Source organism: Stenella coeruleoalba, assembly GCF_951394435.1.
Source record: "Stenella coeruleoalba genome assembly, chromosome: 7".
Classification (NCBI taxonomy): domain Eukaryota; kingdom Metazoa; phylum Chordata; class Mammalia; order Artiodactyla; family Delphinidae; genus Stenella; species Stenella coeruleoalba.
Window position 1 is genome coordinate 113,774,622 of NC_137153.1, and position 23,931 is coordinate 113,798,552.

General features: G+C 46.6%; 1 protein-coding gene across 7 annotated transcripts in view; it reads left to right on the top strand.

Moving 5' to 3' along the window:
• MVB12B (multivesicular body subunit 12B) overlaps window positions 1–23,931 on the top strand; it is a 470,401-nt gene that overhangs the window by 329,247 nt on the left and 117,223 nt on the right. For all 7 annotated transcript variants that reach the window (XM_079928057.1, XM_079928058.1, XM_079928059.1 and 4 more), the window contains 2 exons: window positions 16,765–16,872; window positions 21,679–21,775. In XM_079928057.1, the coding sequence (XP_079784183.1) occupies window positions 16,765–16,872; window positions 21,679–21,775 (205 nt within the window). The remainder of the gene's footprint in view (window positions 1–16,764; window positions 16,873–21,678; window positions 21,776–23,931) is intronic.

Genomic DNA, 23,931 nt, shown 5'->3' on the forward strand with positions numbered 1-23,931 from the left:
GTGCAGGTCCTGCACTGGGCAATTGGGATTGTCAGGTGCAGTCCCTGCCCACAGGCAACTCACAGACCCAGACAGGAGGGGTAAAATGAGCAAAGACATGGAGCCCCTCTTCCTTCCCAAGATTGATCCCCCCATGAGAGGGGAGTTCTCACTTCCATGTCTTCCTGCCTTGGTTCTTGGTTGTAAACCCCTCTCGTGAAAATCTCTCTCCTTCTTTCCCTCTTCTCTCCCCCTTCCCTCTCCTCACAAACACGCTTCTGTCCGCTCTGTTCCTGAAATCGGACGCAGCTCACCCCGTGCTCCCTAAGTGTCCCGCTCAATAGCTTTTTCCTCATTTTTATTCTTCTTGATCTCATCTCAGCTTTGGGTGCTGTTGACCAGTTTCTTCCTTCCTTAATGTGTTCATTTTCTGAATATAGAACTAACGCACACTCATCGTAGACAATTTGCAAGATATAGAAAAGTACAAGGAAGAAAAAAAGTGGCTCATAATCCTATCACTCAGAGGAAAAATGCTGTTAACATTTTGACATACATCCTTTAGTTTTTTTCCCTCCGTGTGTGTGTTTTAGCAGTAGTGGGATTCTGTCATATATTCTATGTAATAACATGCTTATTATTGCATTGTATGTTACTATTATACTATCGTAGTGTTTTCTTGAGTCATCAAATATTCTTCTCCAGCCCTTCTTTCCTGAAGCACTCTTATCCCTTAAATGAGATTCCACCTCTCTCCTCCTTTGTTCTTCCCCGATTTCCCCTTTGCGTGGCATCTCTGCCACCCCCCCGCCCCCAGGCTCTGACCCAGTCTCCTTCACTGTATGCTCTCCTCCAGCCTGGGGCCAGCCACTCCCCACTCCTCACCCACCCCTGCTAGCCTCGCTCCTCAGCCAGGCCCACGTTTCCACCTGCCTGGAAGACAAGCCCACAGGTCGTGGCTGGCCGACACTCAGCCTGAATATTCCCATACTGAGCTGTCTTGTGTGTCCTCCCCAACTCCCCACCCAGGTCCCCAACCCACAACTGCCTGTGCTCTGAACTCCCTCCCACTTGGAGGCCAGACTCCTCCTGGGCCTCTTCCACCCAGCCCCCTGCCCCTCCCACACCGCATCTGGCAGTTTCTTGGATTCTCCACCCCCCCCCCCCCCCCCCCCCCCCCCGCCCCTTCAGCTTTTGCATCATCCTTTTCTGTCTCTACCACCCGAGGGCAGGACCTCACCATTCGTGTCCTGGATAGTCTCTTCCAGAGGACTCTGGTCCCTCCCTTCTCAGCTCTGGATTTTCTCCTTTAAGCATCACTCTTAGAATTTCTCCTCCCGCTCTGAGCTCTCCAGACACTCTCCCTCTTGCCCAGGGGCGAGCCCTGAGTCCTGGGCCTGCCCTGCTCCTGCACCCTGCCGTGTGTCTCCTCTCAGAGTCCCTCTATCCCAGCTCCTCGCAAGTGGGGCCTCTTAGGACCCAGGCCCCTGTCATTTCTGGTCCTGTCTTCTTTGGGGCCGTGCCTTCCCCTCTTCCTCTGCTTCATTCCTGCCTGTTGATGCTTTATGAGGCCCCCACCTAAAGCTGCCTTTGATTCTTCTCTCGCCCCACCCCCACCCTCCACACCCTGAGTATCCGTGCTGTGTCTGTCCCTGTGCTAGTTGCTTCCATAGATAGTATCTACTTCGCAGAGTGACCACATGAAGATACTATTATAATCTTATTTTACAAATAAGAAAACAACCTCAGAGAGCTCAAGGGCTCAAGATCACACAACAGGTGGGTCTCCTGCCTCTGAGTGTTGTGCCCTCTTGCTGATTCATCACATCTTCTGGCTTTCCTCTGAGGGAGGTTCCGCGTCTTACTCATACTTGTATATGCTGAAGCGCATGGTGCCATGCCTTGCGTATCATAAGTGCTTAGTAAATATTTGCTGAAAGAAAAGTAAAGACTTGTGGCCTGATGGGATGAATTGCAGCCTAGTGATGACTGTACCCATAGGTTGAAGTCTCTATTTAAAGCCAGGTCAGCCAGCACACCCCACTGCGGCACGGGAGGGACACAGTGCTTCTGACACAATGTGAGCAGCAATATTTACCACTGAGGAAGTGTTTTCTGTATGCTAGGTGCTCGGCAAGGCTCATAATTGCCTCTTTTAATTATTACTACAACTGCGTGAGATAGAACCTATTGTCTCCATTTACAGAGGCAGAAGCTGAGGCTCAGAGAGGTTGAGGAGCTCAGCCAAGGTCACACAGCTACTAAGTGGCAAAGCCAGGATTTGAATTCACATCTGTCCTGTACCAAAGCCCATGTTTTAAGCTGCTGTGTTCTGCCTCCCTGGCCCAGGAGAGTAGGTATTGGGCCGTGTGAGGCCTAGGTTGTTAGCTCATAGCCAGAAAGGGACTTTGGAACACTGTGCCATGGTTAGCCGGGACAGAGAGGGTGGTCTCCAGGGGCTGAGCTAGGCTTCAGCAGCAGCTTCTCTTTTGTTCTCTTTTCCTTCCTCTGCTTGGCAGACTCATCCTCCATAACGAAATTCTTACTCTCCGGATTCCGTGATAGAGAGAGAATCAGTGAACCCTGCCTTTTTTTTTGTAAATTAACAGTATCTTCATGACATTTTAAAAATTATAAAAGCTCATTTCAGAAAATCCAAATCATATAGAATTACAGAAATAAAGAGCAAAAATATTACCTTTTCTTCCCTGTAATTCTACACATATTATTAACAGTTTGGAAATATCCCGCTAGGCTTGTTTTTTCCTTTTGCAAGAAATTGTATTTATTTATTTATTTATTTATTTTGCGGTATGTGGGCCTCTCACTGCTGTGGCCTCTCCTGTTTGCAGAGCACAGGCTCCGGACGCCCAGGCTTAGCAGCCATGGCTCACGGGCCCAGCCGCTGCGCGGCATGTGGGATCTTCCCGGACCGGGGCATGAACCTGCATCCCCTGCATTGGCAGGCGGACTCTCAACCACTGCGCCACCAGGGAAGCCCCTGTATTTATTTTTAATAAAATAAGGAATACAAAAACTTCTTATTTTAGAAATATCAAACAACACAGCCAAAGCTCAAGCGTCTTTCGACCACAGCTCTGATTTCTATTAGCTGCTGTCATCCATTGGCTTTTTCTTCCTTCTCCCCTGCATTTGCACATGTCAATAACTTTCAGGACTACAGCTTCATAACTTGTCTTCTCAGTATGAATTAGATCATGCAGTGAGCTCTCGCTACATCTTTACCGAAGGACGCACGTGTCATTTAGCTCTTCCTAGATCAGCATTGTAGGTCACACACGTTCCCACTCCTCGTGTGTGGTGTCCGTGTAGGCTGAGCGCTCTGTGCAGGCATCCTCCCCCTGCTCAACTTTTAGTTTCATTCTGGTTTTTCACTAAACAAAGCCTTAGTACAGGCCTCCTCGTTTGGGTCGCCAGGCTTAGCAAATAAGAATAAGAGTACAGCGTACCCAGTTAAGTCTGAAAAAATTTGAAATTTTTTAAAATTTGAAAAAAAATGATTCATTGCTTACCTGAAACTCACATTTAAGCGGGTGTCCTTCCTGTGTCTCCTCTGGAAACATTCCTTCTTGTGCACATTTGCGAGTGTTTGCATGCCTCACTCCTTTATTTTTAAGGTCTCTATCGTCTGATTTTTTTTTAATTAAAAAATCGTGATACAGAACATTTCATATATATACAAAAGTATAGACAATAACGTAACAAAGACCCACATAACCGCCATGCATCTTTCGCAAGGCTTAACGTTTCACCAGGTTTATGTGAGGTTTTTTTTTAATAAAAGAAACAAAACGTTACTGGTGCCTGTGCACCCTCCAGGCCCACGTGTCCTTCCATGCGCCAGAGTAACCACTGAGTTCGGTATTTATCATTCCTATATGTTCTTTTCTGCTTTTATATAGATGCTATCATATGGAATCCATATCATACTGTACATATTTTCAACTTGGTTTTTTGCTTAGCATTGTTTTTGAGATTTATCCTTGGGGATATGTGTGGCTCCCGTTCATGTGTCTTCAAGGCTGTGTGGAATTCTGTTGCATGAATATACTGTGATGTATTTATGGACCCTTCTGTTGATGAAGATTTGGGTTGTCGCCAATAATTCACTACTATGAACGGTATTGCAAATAATATCCTCATATCGTTATGCTAAGAATTTCTTTTCTAGGGAACAATTTAGGAGCAGAATTGCTGGGTCATTTTCCCCTTACTGAACATAGTAAATGTGTTCTCCAAAGTGGCTGTGCCAGCTTGTGCCCCACTCATTTTGGTCAGATAGTTTTGGTTTAGTCAATGATTTACCGTGAATGGTAGAAAATTGTCATTTTTAATTTGTATTTTCCTAGAGTGGGTGAACATTTTCTCATATGGCTTCTACATATTCTATATAATTTTTCTTTTCACTTATTTCTTTTTCTCCTTGATTTGCAGGGGTTCTTTATTTATTTTGGATATTAATCCATTGTCAGTTATGCATTTCTCTCAGTGTGAGGCTTGTCTCTTCACTATTTGAGTGACCTTTGTAGTATCAAAGTTTTTTAATTTTAGGATAGTAAGATTCATCAGTCTTCTCTTTTATGGATTTTCTTATACACGTGTGTTTATTTCTTCAATAATTCCCTCTATTAAAATCATAAAGATAGTTTACATCTTCTTTGAAAAGTTTTAAAGTTTTGCTTTTCACATTTAATCTTTAATCCACCTAGAATTTGTTTTTATGTGAGGCAGAGCTCTAGTTTAATTTTTTGGTCCACAGTGATTACTAGGTATCTGTGTGCTATTGATTGAGTAGTTCATGCCTCGGCCACTGGTGTGTCATCCGCAGCTCTGTCACAGATTGAGTGCTCGTGGCTGAGAGGAACCCACCCTCCACCTGGGTGCCAGCCAGCCACGAGGGAACCTCTAGGCCACTGATGCTGCTCTCCGTGGGGTCTGTGGAGGTCCAGGGCTGTGTCCTGGCGTGGCTAGCTGCAGGTGGCAGAGGCAGGAGCATTTGTGACCCAGGTGCTCTCTCCTGACCACCAGGAATGCAGAGGAGATTCCCCCTTGATGCAGCCAAGTGCCCTGCCCCTATTTCCTTCCCATTTCCTGTCTCATGGGCCTCACAGTCCCCAGGAACTGATTTTCCTGTGTCTTCCCTTCCCCGTCAGCAGATACAGAAGCAGGGCTCCTGATTTCCAGGGGTGTCTCCAGGACCCTTTGCTTTCTTGCGCCCCGCCCAGCACCAGGAACTGGTCCCTTCTGTGCCTGCAGTTACCACGGCAGCTGCAAGGAGGGTGGAATAAAGAGAGGGCCGTTCCATGCAGCCCCTGATGTGCCCCCCTTCACTCCGTGTACATCTTTCACACTGTACATTCTTTTACTTGTTCATTCAGCCATCTGGCAGATATCTGATTGTGTCCTACCAGCAAGGCCCTGGGCTATGTACTCTGAAAAATGTAAGGAGCAGAAGTAATAATAAAGAGCTAACATTTTTGGAGTGTCTATCACGTGCCAGATCTTATGCTAAGAGTTTTTTTAAAAAACACAGCTTTATTGAAATATAATTCACATACCATAAAGTTCGTCCTTTAAAGTGTATAATTCAGTGGCTTTTCCTATAGTCAGAGTTGTGTAATCTTCACCACTGTCTAGTTTCAGAATATTTTCATCACCACAAAAAGAAACCTTATACTCGTTAGCAGTCACTCCCCATCTCCCCCTGCCTCCAGCCCCTGGCAACCACCAATCTACTTTCTGTCTCTGTGGATTTACCTCTTCTGGACATTTCATATAATTGTGCAGGATCTGGCCCTTTGTGATTGTCTTGTTTCACTCAGCATAACGTTGTCAAGGTTCATCCATGTTGTAGCATGTGTCGGTACCTCATTCCCTTTTTATGGCCAAATAGTATTCCATTGCATGGATAGATCACATTTTGTTTCTCTGTTCATCAGTTGATGGACATTTGGGGTGTTTCCACCTTTTGACTCCAAAAATCCAAGTTCTTTCCTCCATCTCATGGTTTTCTCCATATTAGAGAAGGTTTGATGCACGCAGCCGTCAGAAGGGAAGATCCTGGAAGAAAAGAGTTCGCTCCTGGCTAGTGTGGGCGGGGAGGCCTGGCAGGGTGGGACTCTGTCAGCCACCCCCTGAGTGATGAGAGGGAGCCCCGGGGGGAAAGCCGGGGAGGCAGGAGGTCACCGGGCAGATTAGGAAAGATGAGCTCAAAGAGGGAGAGCTCGGCCCGTGCTCTGGGACGTGAGTGCAGAGAACAGCCCGGAGGCTGAGGGAGTGGTGGCAGGCTCAGGACAGAGCCGCGCGTTCGTTTCTCTTGCTAAGAAATATCAGACACTTCAGCTGAAGACCCCTGGCAGACTTGAGTCTCCCATCAGGATTCAAAACAGTAAAATGACGCAAATAAATCAGAACCGAAAAGCAAGCATTCCTGGGCTCATCAGCAGATAAGTGAAAAGGCTCTTTTCACTTTATCGTTTTTTAGAAAGCATTTGGGCACACCTCCTGTTAGGGATCCAGAAGGCTGTTGTGCCCACACTGGTCTGAATAAGGGTTTAAGGGGCTCCACGGTTGGCCACTGTCTGACCTGGGCCAAGTGTGTGTGTTTCAGCAGAGGATGATCTAACACGTCAGGAGCCCTTTGAACGCCGCTCTTGTTTCTAGTGTCTGCCAGATGTTTCCTTTGGAATGTCTGCGGAATGTCCTGGCCCCTTTGATTGCTTTCTGTCTGGCAAGCACATCTTTGAATTGTGGGTGGGCTCTCTTAAAACACCAGGGTGTGAACAGATTGACAAAAACCGGTGGTTAGCTGTCTTTCAAGAGCTACTCTTTGGGCAAGAGTACTTGATACTGACATTGAAGGACCTCTGACAGTTTTAAGGATTTACTGCACAGACCCTCTCCAGGGGGCTTAGTTGGGGAGCTGATTTACAAAGTGTTTCTCAGGTTTAAATCCAGCGTATCTTTAGTTCTCATCCCATCAAATGAAGTCTTTTAAATTGTTGTTTTTCTTTTTTTTAATATAAATTTTTTTTTAATTTTTGTTTTTCTTAGCTATATAGAGTGAAAAGGTACAAACTTCCAGTTACAAAATAAATAAGTCATGGGATGTAATGAACAGCATGGTGACTGTAGTTAACGATACTGTATCACATATTTGAAAGCTGCTCAGCGAGAGTAGGTCTCTAAAGGCCTCATAGCACACACACAAATTCTGTAAGTACGTATGGTAACGGATGTTAACTAGACTTACCGTGGTGATCATTTCATAGCGTATAGAATACTGAATCATTATGTTTTACAACTGAAACTAATGTAATATTGTATGTCAGTTATACCTCAATAAAAATAAATTAAAAAAAAATAACATTAAAGAATACCCATAATCTCGACTGTGCAGAACCAAACAGTAGTTAATATTTTGCTTTGTATTTGTCTAGATCCTTTTCTGTATAGATAACTTTTAAAAAACAAAATATGAGATTGTACTTTTTAAAAAAAAATTTTATTCAAGTATAGTTGATTTACAGTGTTGTGTTAGTTTCAGGTGTACAGCAAAGTAAATTGGATGGCGCTATATATATATATATATATATATATATATCCATCCATTTCCAGATCCTTTTCCCATATAGCTTATTACAGAATATTGAATAGAGTTCCCTGTGCTACAGTAGGTCCTTGTTAGTTATGTGTTGATATACAGTAAGTTTGTATGTGTTAATCCCAATCTCCTAGTTTATCACTGCCTCCCACATTTCCCCTTTGGTAAATTTGGTTTTGAGATCTGTGAGTCTGTTTCTGTTTTGTAAATAAATTCATCTGTACCGTTTTTTTAAATTAGATTCTGGGATTGTACTGTAGAAACCATTTTGTAACTTATTCTTTCCCCTGAACTTCCCATGTTAGTAGATACCTGTCCTCAAAGTTGTTTGAAAAGGCTGCTGAGTCTTCTGTTGTAAGGGTGCCCTGTAATCATCAGAAATGTGTCACTTCCTCCCCACTTTTGCCGTTTCGCTGTCTAGACAGCACCCCTCCCCCCTACCAGGCTCCAGTCCCGAGCCCCTCTCTCTGCCCCTGTCGCGCATCAGCCTTGCTCCCCCTGCCGTCCTCACACCACCCCGCCAGCCGCCCGCACAGCTCTGTCTCCAGATCTCATGCCAGCATCTTCCTGTCACCTCCTCAGAGAGGCCCCCCCCCGGTCCCCCACCTGAGTAACCTCTCCCTCCCCACAGTCACTGTCCCCATTACCCTCTTTTATATAAGATGCTTATTACCTCCTAAAATTACCTTTTATATTTGTTTACTTGTTCGCCTGTTTATTGTGCATCTTCCCCCGTCTAGAATATGACCCCTATGGGGTCAGGGACCGAGTCTGTCTTGTCCAACCCTCTGTCCTCTGCACCTCTTCGGTGTCTGGCGCCCAGAAGCTCAGTATGAAGGAGCAAATGATGATCCACTCTTGTGCACAGAACTGATTATCTCCTCAGACTCTCTGCCCAGAAGTGGAATTCCTTGGTCCAGAGCATATATATCTTTAAGGCTTTTGATATGCAGCACCAAATTAATGTAATTTAAGGCTGTACCACTTAGTACTCATTTCAGGAGCAATTGGTGTGCCCATTTCCCCCTTATATGGATTCTCTCATACGCTTTTTGGTAAAAAGATTCCCCCCACACACACTTAATAAATTACGGACATAATTCTATATATAGACATACTTCATCCTTTCTAAGAACTGAATATGTGTTCCATTACATAGACATACCATAATTTGTTTAGCCAAGATCCTTTTGTTCCTCAATTTCCTCATCTATAAAATCAGGCAGTAACTGATTATTACTTACGGTAACTCATAGGGTGGTTGTGTTAAATGAGTGACTTACACTAACAATTTGAGAATAAAATACTTAGGGCAGGTCCTGGCACATAGAACACAGTAAATTTACACACAGTAAATGTTAGGTGGTGTTATGATCCTTGCAGCATGGAGAATGCAGTGGAATAGACTGCAGAGTAGGGTCATCGATGATGATGGTGCCGCATCTCCCATAAGTCCATGCACCTCTCCATCGAGGTCCTGAGCAAATGAACCCAAGTGTGTTTTCTTCCCAGGTCTGCCTGCTTGGGCACTCCTTGGTCCTTGTGGGACAGCATCCTCTAGTACCTTTTCCTCCGCCTCCCCCGGTGTGCGTGAGCTCAGGTATTCCCATGTCCTGCAAGTTAAAGAGTGTAATTAGAACACTAGGCCTTGCCTCAATGTACAGGACCTTTTAAAACCATTAGGGCTATTAGCTTAAATTTAAGTCTCACAAAATAAGTCAGTCATTTCAGCGTTACAATTAGTTTGTTTTCTTCTCTTCTTCTGTCATCAGAGCGAAGCTCTCCAGACCCACATGCTTCCAGAAGTGTTCTCAAGCCCTCTCTTCCCTGCAGCATTCAGTCTGAACCTGTGCCATGTGCCCCCAGCTGCCTTTCACTGTGGCATTGCTGGTGCTTCTTTAAAGTGGCCCTGGGTGGTTCTTTGTGTTTGGGTCCAGGGAGGCCTGCACGTGGCTTCTCAACTGACCCAAAGGCAGGGCCCACGGGTGTCCTGGTTTTGATCTGGGAGGTTGACTATCCTTCCGTGGGCCGTGGGGGGGGCTCTGCTTGCTGGGTGCTGAGGGGGGAGAGGCAAGGTGCAGGGAGACCCACCTCTGCTCTGACCAGTGAATGACTTTGAGTTTACAGAGGTTCTCCAAGCCTCATCTTGTCACCTGTAAACTGGGTAGTAAATAGTACCCATTCCATTGGGTGGTTGGGAGGATTCACTGAGAAACTGCACATAACCTGCTTCCACCGGAGCCTGGCAAACAGTAAGTACTCGGCAGGAATTCCTGCCCCACCACGTGTCCTCAGACCGGGAGGGTTTCCTACAGTTAACCTCAGGATTCCTTCACACGGGCTTGCCCCATAAGCCAGCTGCAGGTAGCCAGCCCCGCTCCCCGCGGGCCGTCAGGGCTTCCTGAACACACGTGTCCCTCTGGGACTGCTGCATGTCGGTGCAGAATTTGACCTCTGAGCTTGAGCCCGAGAAGGAAGGAATTCAGCGGCCTGGGCTGCGTGAGGCAGAGGCTGAGCCCGCCCTGGGCAGGCAGCTTGTCCACGTCCCGGCGTTGGTTCTGCAGGACTGGGGGCTGCCACTCGCAGACACCGGCCTCGGGGCTGCAGGCCCTCCTCATTCTTGTGTTAGCTCTGGTGGACACCGGAAGTGGAGAAGGCGCATTCGGCTTTGAACATTGTCACGCATTGGGACACACTACAGAGATGCCTAGAACCGGGGTCATGTGCCTGTAGGAACATCCCTGATGGTCCTGATAGTAATGGTTCCTCTAAAAGGAATGATACCCCCATACTGTCTTCCATGGGACATTTTCCCAGCTCTCTGATTTTTTAAAATTAAAATTTGTTTTTTTTTTAACAAAGTGATACACGTACAGGTTAAAAAATCAGAGTACTAAAAGGCTTATAAGAAAATATAGCTGCCCCCAGCCATGTCCCTGCCCGCTCTCCATTTTTCACTCCCCAGAGGCAGTTACTTTCAACTCTCTTAGATTTTTTCACTTCTGGTACTTCATCTCCATGTTTCTAAATAATGTGTTTATACTGCTTATTTCTTTTTTTTTTTTTTTTTTTTTTGCGGTACGCGGGCCTCTCACTGTTGTGGCCTCTCCCACTGCGGAGCACAGGCTCCGGACGCGCAGGCTTAGTGGCCATGGCTCACGGGCCCAGCCGCTCCGCGGCACGTGGGATCTTCCCGGACCGGGGCACGAACCCGTGTCCCCTGCATCGGCAGGCGGACTCTCAACCACTGCGCCACCAGGGAAGCCCTATACTGCTTATCTCTTGATCTACTTATCCTCACGTTTAGTTTTCTCATAATCTCCCCCTATCAGGCAGTATCACAATTTTTGGTAAATTAGTGGGCAGTGTTTACACATGTAAACATTGGGTACCACTGAATCAAGTAATGCACCAGACTGGAGTTTCTTTCTTATAAGCCTTTCCTTTTCTTGGAATTAGTTCTTGACTTGTTTCTTTCATTTGCTTTATTGTCTAGGTGCCTACTGATTTTTATACAAGAATTTAACATTTTTCTTTAAAATTTTCAAGCTAGTTACTAGCTGTTAGAAACAAGCTAGTTTCAAGCTAGTTACTAGCTGTTTTCAAACAGCTTTACGCCTCTGGTTTTATTTGTAAATGCTCCAATACGTCCGTCACGTGCCCGTCTGTATCTCTTCCCAGTGCTGGAGTACAGTCCCATACTGTACTCCCATACGGTACGTGGAAGGTTGTTCCACGACCTTCTCTGCTTTCCCTCCTGTCCAGGCCCTGCCCGGCGGACGTGCCACTGCCGTCCCCTGGCTGTCCTGTGTGGGATCTGTTCCTGGAGCTCAGGGTTTCCTCTTTATTGATTCAATCCCCAGCCGTGCTGATGCATCCTCCTGTAGGCTCAAGGGTGGGCAGGGGATGAATTTAGTAAATTGTTGCACGTCTGCAAAGGTCTTTATCCTACCTTCATGCTTACTTGATGTTGGTTTAGGTGGAGAATTCCAGAATTCCTCGGAATTTTGAAGAGGTCGTTCTCTTAGTTTCCAGTGTTGCTGGTGAGAAGTCTGATGCATTCAGATTCCGTTCCTCTGCACGTGGCCTGTTCTTTCGCTCTGGAAGTTTCAAAGGTGGTTTCTTCATCCCAAATGTGGTGGGATTCTCCATTGCTTTGCTTTGGGGTGGGGCTTTTTTATTCACTGTGCTAGAACTCTCAGGACCACTTTAAGGTGGAGGCTCACCTTTTGTTCCTTTTTTTATTTCTCTTTCTGGAAATTTCATTAATTGGATGTTGTACTGATTCTTCAGTTTTCTTAGTTTTTTTCCCCTCTAGTTAACCTCTTCATCTTTGTATTTTACTTTCTGGAAGATTTCCTCAACTTTCTCTTCCAATATATTTTTTGAATTTGTTATTTTAGCCGTAAGTTTTTTATGTCTAAGCTCTTTACATTGTCTTCAATTGTTCCTTTTAAAATGTTTTTCACATTATTCTGTTCTTGTTCAGTGGTTGCAATGTAGTCCCTCATCCCTCTGAAGATATTGATTATAGAGTTGGTTGGTTGTTCCTTAGCCTTCACTGTTTCCTCATATTATCTGTACTATTTTCAAGTTCCCCTTTTCCTAATAATTTGAGCCCTGTCTTTCATATTTGAGACTCCCCCCGATGCCTGGTGACCCTTTGTTGTCAGGTAGGAGTGAGGCCCTAGCTCCTGGGGTCGGAGCCCCGCGGTGGGGTAAGGCCTGATGACCTGCGGGCTGCACAGTGGGTGATGCAGCAGGGAGCTGGCCTCGATAACAGAGGCCACAGAGCCTGTAGGTGCTGGTCCTCTCTCTGGAACTCTTCAGTTTCTCCAGAGATGCATCCTTTAATTTCCAGCATTTAGAGGGTACACCTGGCTGCCGAGGTACCAGAAGCAGGAAGGAGGGTGAGCCTGGCGGGGGCCACCATTCAGTCACCAGTCACTGTGCATAGTTACCCCCTCCTTTCACTCTGGAGTCTTACTTCCTCCTTCACCTCCTTCCCCATCAGTCTGGTGTTATGGAGCCCTGAGCCCTACTGGTCCCGTTTCTGCAGAAAATACTTCTGAAACAGGGGTAGGGATCTGGGAGTCTAATGGCTTTGTGTATAGGCCTGTTTCCGTCTGCCTGCCTCAGCCCTAAACTCGCACCCACCCACCTCCAGGCCCTCCACCCTCATCCTAGGAGTATCTGGTGGCTCGGGGCCCTGGGGCCTCCGTAACCGCCTCCACTCTGCTACACCCCAGACCGTCCACTTCCCACACCTCCACACACCCGATGGCATCTCTCTCGTGTTGTACTCCTCTCTTGCACTTTATTTTAGTGGCCCCAATACTTCCTCCACTTTGATTGTCATCTTAGAAGAATATTGGCAGAGAAGAGAGATAAACCCACGTGTCCGTTCTGTCACTGACCACCTACTCCTCCGCAGAGGCAGCTCCTGTACCGGAGAAGATGCGAGAAAGAGAGGGGGAGGGTATGAGAGTGTGAGTGGGAGAGTGTATGTGAGCGTGAGTGTGTGAGAGAAGAGTGTGTGTGTGTGTGTGTGTGAAGCCCTGTGACAGACACTCTGGGGGCGCTGCAGCCAGCAACAGCATTGGACATATTCTAGTCATTTGGGGAACAGGGCAGGGTACAAATAAGAACCAAGAGAATAAGTGGCCTTATTGTTGAAATGGGGATGTGGCCGCAGAGTGGTGATTTTGAAGCGGATACATACACTCAGTTCAAGGGATTAAGTCCTGGGAATTTCATTGTTTCGAATTCTCATTGCGTCACTCCAGGAGCCGCAGGGTCCTTGGTGTTTCACGCTTTGCTCCAGATTGACCGGCTGATTCTTTCATTCATTCCGTCAGCAAGTTTTGGTGGAGCCCATATGTATCAGGCAGTATGCTTAGTGCAGGGCATAAACGGCCATCAGGCATCGTCCTCGTCCTGGTGAAGCTTTAGTCCAGTGGCGGGGCAGTAGGGGCAGGTAAACGTTAACCAGGCAGGTACCTGATATGCGTCTGAAGACCAGGTCCGGTCCCAGAGATGGGGAAGGAATCCGAGAGGACCGGAGATTGGAGCGGAGCCCGAGGTGACAGTGCAGGGCTTTTCGAATCCTGACGTGGCGTGGTATCACTTTAAATATCTGTTTTGCTCTCAGAGCAGACGTCCTCATGTTTAGCGTAGACCTGTTGGCACGGGCTTTGTGGGGGTCCTGAGTGGGCACTGAGGCACGTCTCATGCATTATCCCCTCTGTCCCCGCAGCGCCCTCAGGGTAGGGGGCTTGCTTAAGCATTGGGGTGTCAGGTTGGGGTCTGCTGTGCCTAGAGCACTTCTTCCTCCTCCCCCTGCAGCCTCCCATCCTGGGACTCAGGACTGAGCTCACAAGGGCAGAGTTTAGACGTGAACTTCTGCAGGCGCGCCCATGTAGCCACCTGCCACATTTACCTTGTAGCTCATCTAACTTGGGATGGGAAGAGTTTAGGTTAGACAGCACCTTTACGTGCCTGGGTTGTAAAGAAGCTTTGGGTACTTCTTATCGCTCCATGGAGGGCAGGGCTGCGAAGGCCCAGGTTGTTACACCAGGGCCACTTCCCTAGTCCGGCTGGGAGCCAGGCCCGGGCCTTCCCACTCCCTGCTTAGCAGTGGAGCCGGCCGCCAGTGTGGATCCGGCCTGCGGGCCCCAGGCTGTGGGCAGCTGCGCTCTGCCCAGATACACGTGCGCGTGCGCGCGCACACACACACACACACACACTCTCACACTCCCCCGCCCCCTCTCTTTCTCTCCCTCTTCCTCCCTCTCACCCTCACCTCCCTCCACACCTCCCCTTGGCTGGGGTTGGAGGGCGATGCACATTTTCACTTCATTGCAAAGGAGTCGTGGCCTCAGGGCAAAGCTGGGACTTTGGATGCCTGTGTTGAATGTTTCTCAGGAGCGGATTGGAGGACTGTAACTGCCACGATGAGAAGGAGAGAAGGGGGCCTCTGAGGAGGGAGCAGGTCCACTGCCTGCTTTCTCCCTTGGCACTCCTGCGCCAGCCTCTTTATCCTACCAAGGTGTCTTCTCATTCAGAAAAGGGAAAATTCTAGCAGTGGGTGAGAGGAGGGAATCATCATTTTCAAACCCTGGAAACAATAGCCTTGACTTAGGGTGCATAACACCCCTCAGTGGAATTTCCAGTAGCCTGGAAAGCCCTTCTGAACCGCCTGCCTTTTCCGCGGGAGGTTGGACACAGCTCTCTTCCTTCTGAGTCCCAGCCTGTGGTCCCACAGCCTTTGAGTGTTCTGCAGTCTCTCTATTTTTAAAAATTTATCAAAAATAATGCATTTATTATAGAGAAACCACATAGGTTCCCTTATTTCTTTGTTCCTAGAGCATCTTTTCACATTTTAATGGTTCTGAAATTAGGATGCATCTTAAAATAGGTTTGTGCATTTTGATACGATATTTCTTTTTTCCTGAAGGAGTGTTCTTTAAATCCACGGGTGATTCCCAAACGACTACATCTTAGAACTGAGGAAATACAATAAAAGTACAGTTTGGGAAACAAAAATCTTTCAAACATGGAACCCATGGGAGAAAACAAAGCAAAAGGGATCCTTGGGAGTGGGAAGCTGGGGCCGCTGCTTCCAATTTCATGTTTTCCGAGAAACTTCATGTATGACCGTTTCGGGGGGAGATGCGGACAGGGCCTGATCTTGTTCCGTCGTGTTTCTTTCTGTGAGGGTGACATACTTGGAGCAGACGTTCCCTGAGATTGTCCCCATACTACTCCTCCTTCAGATTTCAGGTCAAACATATCTGCGTATTTAGAATAAGAACCTTTCTTTTCCCTTTGTTGCACTTGCTAACTTACGATCCTTGGGTTTGAAAGAAGGCATTTTTCTTTTGCCAGTTGGCCTTTGGGCTTTCCAGAGGCCCCTCAGAGAGCGTGGCCGTCGGGGCTCTGGGGACCATCCCAGTGGAGCCACCCCCACCCCCCTGCCCTGCGCATGTGACAGTCCGAGGTCGTGGGCCTCCTGTGCAGTGTGGACACGGGATGGAGCTGCCTCAGGGGCATTTTGTGTGAAGAAGGGAGGTGCTTTCAGCAGTTTGTGAGAACGGCCTGGAGCTTGTCAGATCAAGGACGGCTTCCCAAAGTCTAAGCCTCAGAAGGACGAGCAGGGAGATGCCCAGAGTGCCCTGGCAGGGGCAGGGGTGGTGGCTGCAGAGCTCATCCCCAAAGGGGCACTGCTCCCAGTCTTCCGGGGGGTCCCCCATTGGGGTCCAGCCGGGGTGTGGGAGGTTGATTAATACTCTGACCTGTTAGGCCGCTGAGGGAGGAAGCAGCCCAGGCCCTGATGGTCCGTTAATGAGTATCTTGGAGAGAATGGGGAGAGTGCATCCTGGCCGACCTCCATCTCCTCTCCCGTGTCCTTGTGAACCCTTCCCACTAGCCCCAGCCCCACAGTCCCATGCACAGGTCCTGTAAGACTCAAATCAAGGCCGGCTTCATCCTTGAATGCTGCCTAGAGGAAAATTTCTGCAGCTGAATACGAGAAGATGGCTCTTTAGCCTATAAACAAGCAGCTGAGTCTTTTTTAATTTTCCTGTCATGCTACAGTTTCCGACCTTGACTGCCACTCGCAGAGCTTGTGCCGAGAAGAAACAGTGCATCTCCCAGCTCCCCGCCCCCGCCCCAGCGCCCAGCAGAGTCCCAGTGACGGCAGCCCCTGGCCGGCCCGGGTCCTGGACGGAGCAGGAGGCCGTGCCAGGCTCACGGCAGGCGGTGCCCCTTTCAGGTGGCATTTCACGCCCCATTGGACTTTTTTCTGCACCCTGTACTATCCCCCGAGTAAGTGGTAATGAGCAACTTAATTTGCTGACTTCTCCAATCCCTTCTTGGTCCATGACAACAAAATTTGCTCTTTTCTCATTAGAACCACTTTTGTCAGGGTGTCTTTAATCAATGGCTTCCCCAGGGACAGTATTTTTAGAAGTTGTTATTTTTCACGCTCTCCCTTTACCCCTCTTGGAAAATCTCTTCCCAGGGCCTCATGAAATGGACTAATGAGATGCCGCACGAGTCCAGGCTGGAGTTAATTGGTGCAGGTACGAAGAAGCTGCTCACACACGCCCTGGCTGCATCCTGCCTCACCTGCTGTCCTTTTCTCCATCTCTTTGGTGTAGGTTGCACAGACAGCAGATGGTGTGGATGCTGACCTCTGGAAAGACGGCTTATTTAAATCCAAGGTTACCAGATACCTGTGTTTCACAAGATCATTTTCCAAAGAAAATGTAAGTCTTAGTGGTTTTCTGTTTGCTAAGTGAGCACAAGTCATTTACATTCCTGTTTGAAATCTCCTCGTTTTTTGCTTGTGGTTTATTTTCATCACTATGTTAATTTATCTGTGGTTTTAGTGAATGGGGGTAGAATCAGCAGCCTGTGCTGTGTTTCATTTATTAACAGTATTATTAACCACATACCCAAGTGTACAGTGAATTCCATTAAAACGTGTTCTCCGAAGGAGACTAGGAGATTTCTCTCACAGCTCTTGTCTGCCTGCCTGCCTTTCCTCCAAGTAACAAATCACAGGGTAGTACGGAGGTAAGTGTCTTCCAGGGGAGCTGGATTTAAAGCTGACCACCAGATGGGAGCATAGCTAGAAGGATGCCACGCAGTCACCCCTCCCCCAGACATGGCCTTGTTAACTTTCTCCCGGAGTCTCTCTGACATATGACATTTCATTGTTTCTGCAGGTGGGTATCCACCACCCAGGCAGATTTCTTTTACTGTGATGTTTAATACTTAAGCCCATAAATCAGGAAATTTTAAAGACATCTACTAAAGCTCTTCCAGCAAAGTATTCTAATGGGTGGCTTAGAAAGAAGAGAAGTGGCTCTCGTGAGTGTCCACCCCATGTGAGACCTGTCCTGGGCGCTCTGCACATACGCCACTTCTGTCCTCAGACAGGCTCTCGAAGTACCAGCTCCTTTCTGACATCAGGGAGTTTTCATGCTTGTCCAAGGCCACCTGTCTTCCCTAACTCCAAATAGGGAGCAGTCAGATTTTCATTTTTAAGGTGACATTTTATTTTGGGCCTGAATGCTAAAAAAAAAAAAAAATTGGGTGGGAAATATTTTTATAAATTTTATTATAACAGTAATACATGTTCATGATTTATAAAGAAAAAATCAGGTTCAAACATCCCCATTCAGAAGCATGGAAGGGGAAAGGCAACGGTCTTTCTCTCCATCACAAACCCCACAGCCCCGTGGTCCTATCACGGTCCTCGTGCGTCCCTGCAGCATTTGCTGGCTGTGGACAGTCACACAGTTCTCTGGCCCGCACTCTCTTCCACCAGCCATTCCTGTTGTTTGTTGGTAAGTCTCTGTTAGGAAAATGATTCCTAACAGACTCAGGGAGAACTCATTGCTTTAATTTTTTCCCACTAATGATGAGAGTAATACATGCTTGCTGTGAAGAACAGAGTTTCTGGTGGAGTAGGGGAAAGTCCTGGCAGGTGAGCCTGCGGTGGGTCTGAGCAGGTCCCTCATGTCACGGTGCAGCTGAGGAGACCCCAGGAACAGGTCTGAAGGCCGGGTTGCCCTTCCAGACGTGGGACTCGTGATCTTAGGGGTAGTGCCCCCTTGGCCCCATCCTTCCCTCCTGCGTCCACATCCACGTACAGGTCACTCTTGTCCCCTTTGTCCCTGGAGCTTACCTAAACCTTTTTTGAAACTAGTCGTATTCTTAGCTTTTGTCACCTCTTTTCTGCCCACTGGCTACCCTTTCTGCAGAAGGTCCGTGTGTTCACTGCCGCTCAGGGCTGTGAGGACCAACTCCTGAGGGTTGAGCATCTTGTTCACACCCTCACTCTGCCTGGTGGTTTCATGTGTTCACTCCTGGTCTCCAGTTAGCCTCAGCCTCTCCTACTGAAGAGGAGACCGTGGCCACAAAGGACAGCTACGATCTCGTTGGTCATTTTTGATTTGTTTTTGTTGCATTTCCTTGAAGGCCGTGGGGTGTCGGTACTCTAGGCCAGAAGAGCCCCTGATCCCTTGGAGTGGGGACAATGACAGGTCTCAAAATGATAGAGAGAAGTCCCTGGGGCTTGTTAATTTTAGGCGTCACGGGTAAGTGGATGATAGAAAATACACCGATTTAGTCAACATTTGTCGAACGTTCAGGAGATGTTCCTTGAGTGCCTACTATGCGTGTCTTGCTCCATGAGGGCTGGGCAGACGTGGGGAGGTGGGTGTGATGAGGGGATGCAAGATGAGGACAAGGGCAGTGGGAGAATCCTCTGCCCCTCTTTTGAGGCAGTAAGGAAATTAGGTGCATTTTATTTTCAGAAAAAGAAAGAATGGGTCCTATAGTGAGATCCAGAGGGATACAGCTGAAGGGGTGGCAGGGGCCCACTTGCCAGCCCAGGATTAGAGCAGGAATAAGGCATATTTTAATGTTACAGCCGGTCTGTCCCGGCCCTGCTGTCAGAGCCAAGACTTTGCATGACAATTTTTTACAACTGCAAAGGAGGGATGTGGAATCTCAAGACTGGACAGATTCTTAATTAGGTGACTTGAGACTCGCTGTGTAGGAGTTTGTGGAGACTCCTTTGGAACCTAAATTCCTTTCCCCCAATAATGCTATTAATACAGAAACCTGGCTTTGGAGTGACATTGCTTCCTGGGGAAGGATTGAGATTAATTGCACTTTTCATGCCCTGTACTTTCTGCATTACCTGTAATAATAATGTACATAGATTAGGTAGGGAGGATATTAAACAGAAGAATTTATGAACATTTGAATATTAAGTTGGTTATCTGTGGCTACCTTAAATGCAAGGTTGTCAAAAATAATTACAGTATACTAGCAAATACTGGCTACCAGAGACAATATAAATACCCTGAGTCAGTGCATATGGGGCTTTTGGCATGAATCATTTGCTCAACAAGGATTGGGAATACGTTCTTCATATTTATGAGGAGGAAATGAAAGAGAGCACGGGATGGGGGAGGGGAGAGGAACAAGCAAAATTAATGGTGTGGCAGACTTTCTGTATTAAACCCGGTGCAGTGGCAGCCCCTGCACGGAGGGACCACACTTGGGCTGCGGGAAGCTCTGACAGTGCAGGCTCCCGTTCCATATGCACAGGAGGGGTTTTTTCATGCTTTTTTTCATGGCTGCACCACCGATGTTCTGGTTTTATGATCAGGGACATTTGTAGAGTGTGGAGTGTGAAGTCGCTAAGTGGTTTGCAGTTGACTTATGTAAAACCCAACTTGTCAAGTAGAAGACGTTTGAGAAGGATATTGATGAACACCCGTCCATCTATGGGGCAGGAAAACATACCCGGTTGTTAATTTCTCAATGCAGAAAACAGTGATGACATGGAAAAGCAACTGCCATGAAAAAAAATTATGATAGATTAGATCAGGTGATTCTGAAGGCAGCTGATGCTTGCGCGTTGGGTTAATGGTTCAGACCCTTCCTCCACAGTCAGAGATTTATTCCGCAGCAGTGAGGGTTCCGCTTTCCACTTGCTGCGCTGATCTGTGCATTGTCTTCCTGAGACCCAGCTACCTGAAATGTAATAATATTAAATCCTCGGCAAATACCGTATTTCTAGAGAAACGGTTTTGTGACCACAGTGCCGAAAAAACACTGGTCATAGTTTACACTTGACATTTTGACCTTCATGGCTAAATTTCAAGAATTTATTTCATTTGTGTACTTTTGGTTTATAATACATTTATTAAATATACTTTTAATATATCTATTGATATTGTTTAGATTCATCATCCAAGCAAATCCAATTTGATTTCTGGTTCTGAGTGGCCCGCCCAGTTAAAAATGTACCAAAAAACATTAATTTATTCAGCAGATAATTATTGAGCACCTACTGTGTGCCCAGATCTATGCTAGGCTTGGATATATAGTAGTAGCAGAGATAGTTTTGGTCCTGATGGCTCTCAAACTCTAGTGGGGAAGCAGATACTAAATAAAAACCTCACAAATATGTCATTATAAATTGATATGAAGGAAAATTGCGAGTGCCGAGAGAGGACAAAGCGTAGAGTTCAGATGATAGGAATTCCCTGATTGGCTTTCAGGGATGGTGTTGGCACTGCGCAGGATGGGGTGCAGCACGGAGACTGAGGGGCACGCCCTTCTCTGAGCAGGACGCCTGAGGAGTTGCTGTGCGGGGCAAGGTGGTGGGCTCGTCCGGGAGCGCAGAACAGGTAAACTGAGAGTGTGCTCATGGGGACTTGTGGGGATGAGGTGCTTCTGGAAGGTGAGCATTCCAAGTGCATTGCTAGTATCCTGACAGGAGAGATTGGGATCAGAAGGCATCATTCTTTTTTTAACTGAAGAATTTAATGAAATCTCCGAGGTGGACCCACATATCTAAGTTGTAGGGTAGATCGCTTTAGAGCTTGTTTCCAACTTGAGATGTGGGCTGTGAGTGCCAGTGCGTTTGCAGAGAATTCTCTCTTGCAATTACAGGATGGCATGCTGTCTTCGAAGATATTTTTGCACTGGTTACGGAAACTGCGCACTGTGGACCCCGTGCACTACCACTAAGTAGAAGCTATAATAGGCCCTTGTGCATGTCATTTTAGAAGATGCGTAATATTAGGCAGCAGGGCTTTTCACTGTGTCTTAGTTTATGATTCGTGGGGTTTTACAGAATGTGTCTAGCCACCGAAATGTGTGTCAACATGCAGACTGGCGATCACTTAGGAGTGTGACGGGTTCTCTGTTAGGCTGAGATGCAGCTCTCCCTGTGCAGCGACCGCCCCAGGAATGTGCTCTTTCTAAACCTGCTACCCCAAGAGCTGATGCTCAGGGCTCATCTTGCTAACCAAGGCCACATCGGAGTGAGTGGCTTTGAGGTTCTGCAGATGAAACTCCTCCCCGGGGGCCACCAGAGTCCCTGTGTAACTGCTGGGGAGCATTAAATGACACCTACTGTAATTAACCTGCTGTCGTGAAGCGGCGCGAGTCTTGTGTTAGATATGCATTTTGAAGCCAAGATGGCAAACCCACTGCAGGCGTGTTCAGATTAATCATCTCTCTCTCTCTTCTTTCTTCCCAAGAGCCATTTAGGGAACGTGTTAGTGGACATGAAGCTCATCGACATCAAGGACACTCTGCCTGTCGGCTTCATCCCAATTCAGGAGACGGTAGACACACGTGAGTCACCCCTTACTACTTCTCGTCACGATGAGAATTTTCTTCCTTCAGGTATATTTTTAGACATTCTTATGTGCATTTTTCTTCGGAAACATTTTAGGAGGCCTTACTGCGTGCCCCAAATAAACCCTGCTGCTTTTGACATATGCCTGACTTGGTTCTCCAAGGAGTTTTCAGCGTTCTGGGTAGCGGCATGTAAATGAGCAGGACGGTGCTCCCTGCTGAATCGGCTCACTCAGGAAGGGGACAGTGAAACCGCTTATAGTTTGTCCTTAGCCCGTTCTCCGGTGCTGCTGAAGCCAAGCTTGGCATGAGACCCAGAAGCAAAAGGAAAAAACCAAAAGCACGCAGGGAACACAAGGGCAGTAATAGCCCCATTTTTGGCTCTTGGAGCACAAAGAAAAGTCAGAACCAGAAAGACTGCAACTTAGAGTCCTCAGGATTCGAAATTGAGGGAAGACTCTGATCCCTGAGCAACACAGAGTGGAAGTGAATGGCTGACACGTCGGAAGCTTCTTCAGGATCCTGGGGCACTTCGAGGTTCTTGTCGTGCTCGCCAGTTATTAAATAGAGCTGGAAACCTGGGTAGTTGAGCCTCCTCATTTTGATGTGCTATAACTTGTTTTACTTTAAATTACTTGTGACCAATGTTAGGATATCCACGACAGTGATGCAGTAAATAAAAAACAAATACAGAGAATCCTTTCTTTATGACACATGATCCATTTATGAAACTCTGCATTTCACTTTTTGTCCCACATACTTTATTTTTCCGTAGTTAGCCCCATTTTGGACCTACTTTTTTTTTATTTGTTTGCTGTTTTCTTGCAAGCATTTCTTATAGACCAGACTTTCCATATTTACACAGATCCCCACATAGCTGTTATTTTAATGGAACAAGTGAATTCCATTGTGTAGCCTACTTTTCTTAATAGTCTCCTCACTTTTGGACATTGGGCTGCTTTTGTTTGTTACTGACGTGTATTAGCTAATAATTGTGATAGTTGGTATTTAGTATGTCTTTATGCTAAATGCTCTACATACCTGATCTCATTTAATCTTCAGTAAGACCCCTGTTTGGAGATGGGTATTATTATACCCATTTCACATATGAGAAAAATGAGGCACAGTAACTACTTAGGGATTAAAGAGCTTATCCAAGGTTACACATCTAGAAGTGGGGGAATGACTAGATTACACACACAAGTGTGACTCCCCACACTTTTAACCGTAGTGCCACTCTGTAAAAGCATGTGTTTAAGCACCTTTTACCAATAGATTTTATATATTTCTGTATTGGAGTTTGGGGATAACAGCTTTCTTGAAGTATAATTCACATACCATACAATTTACCCATTTAAAGTTACAATCCAGTGGTTTTTAGTATATTCGCAGAGCTGTGCAACCCTTACCACAATCAATTTTAGAACGTTTCATCACCCCAAAAGAAACCGTACCCATTAGCAGTCACTCTCCATTTCTCCCTAGTCCTCTCCTCCCTAGCCCCCTGCCAGCCCTAGGCAACCACTAATCTACTTTCCATATAGATTTGCCTATTCTGAACATTTCATATAAATGAAGTTGTATAATCTGTAGTCTTTTGTGTCTGGCTTCTTTCACATAACAGAATGTTGTCAAGGTAGGTTCATGTTGTAGCATGTCAGCACTTCGTTCCTTTTTTTATTGCCAAGTAATATTCTGTTATATGGATGTACCATTTTGCTTATCCATTCAACTGATGGATATTTGGGTTGTTTCACTTAGGGTTATTATGAATAATGCTGCTTTGAACACGGATGCACAAACTTTTGTGTGGCCATATGTTTTCATTGCTCTTGGGTATATACCTAAGTGTGGAATTTCTAGGTCATATGGTAACTCCATACTTAACTTATTGAGACACTGCCAAACTGTTTCTCAAGGGAGCTATACCCTTTTACATTCCAGCCAGCAGTGTTTGAGGGTTCCAGTTTCTCCACATCTTCAACACTTGTTATTGTCATTCTTTTTAATTCTCACCATCTTAGCTGGTATGCAGTGGTCTCTCATTGTGGTTTTGATTTGTGTTTCCCTTATGGCTAATGATGTTGAACATTTTTTTATATGCTTATTAGCCATTTGTAATTTTCTCTGGAGAAATGGCTATTCTAATTCTT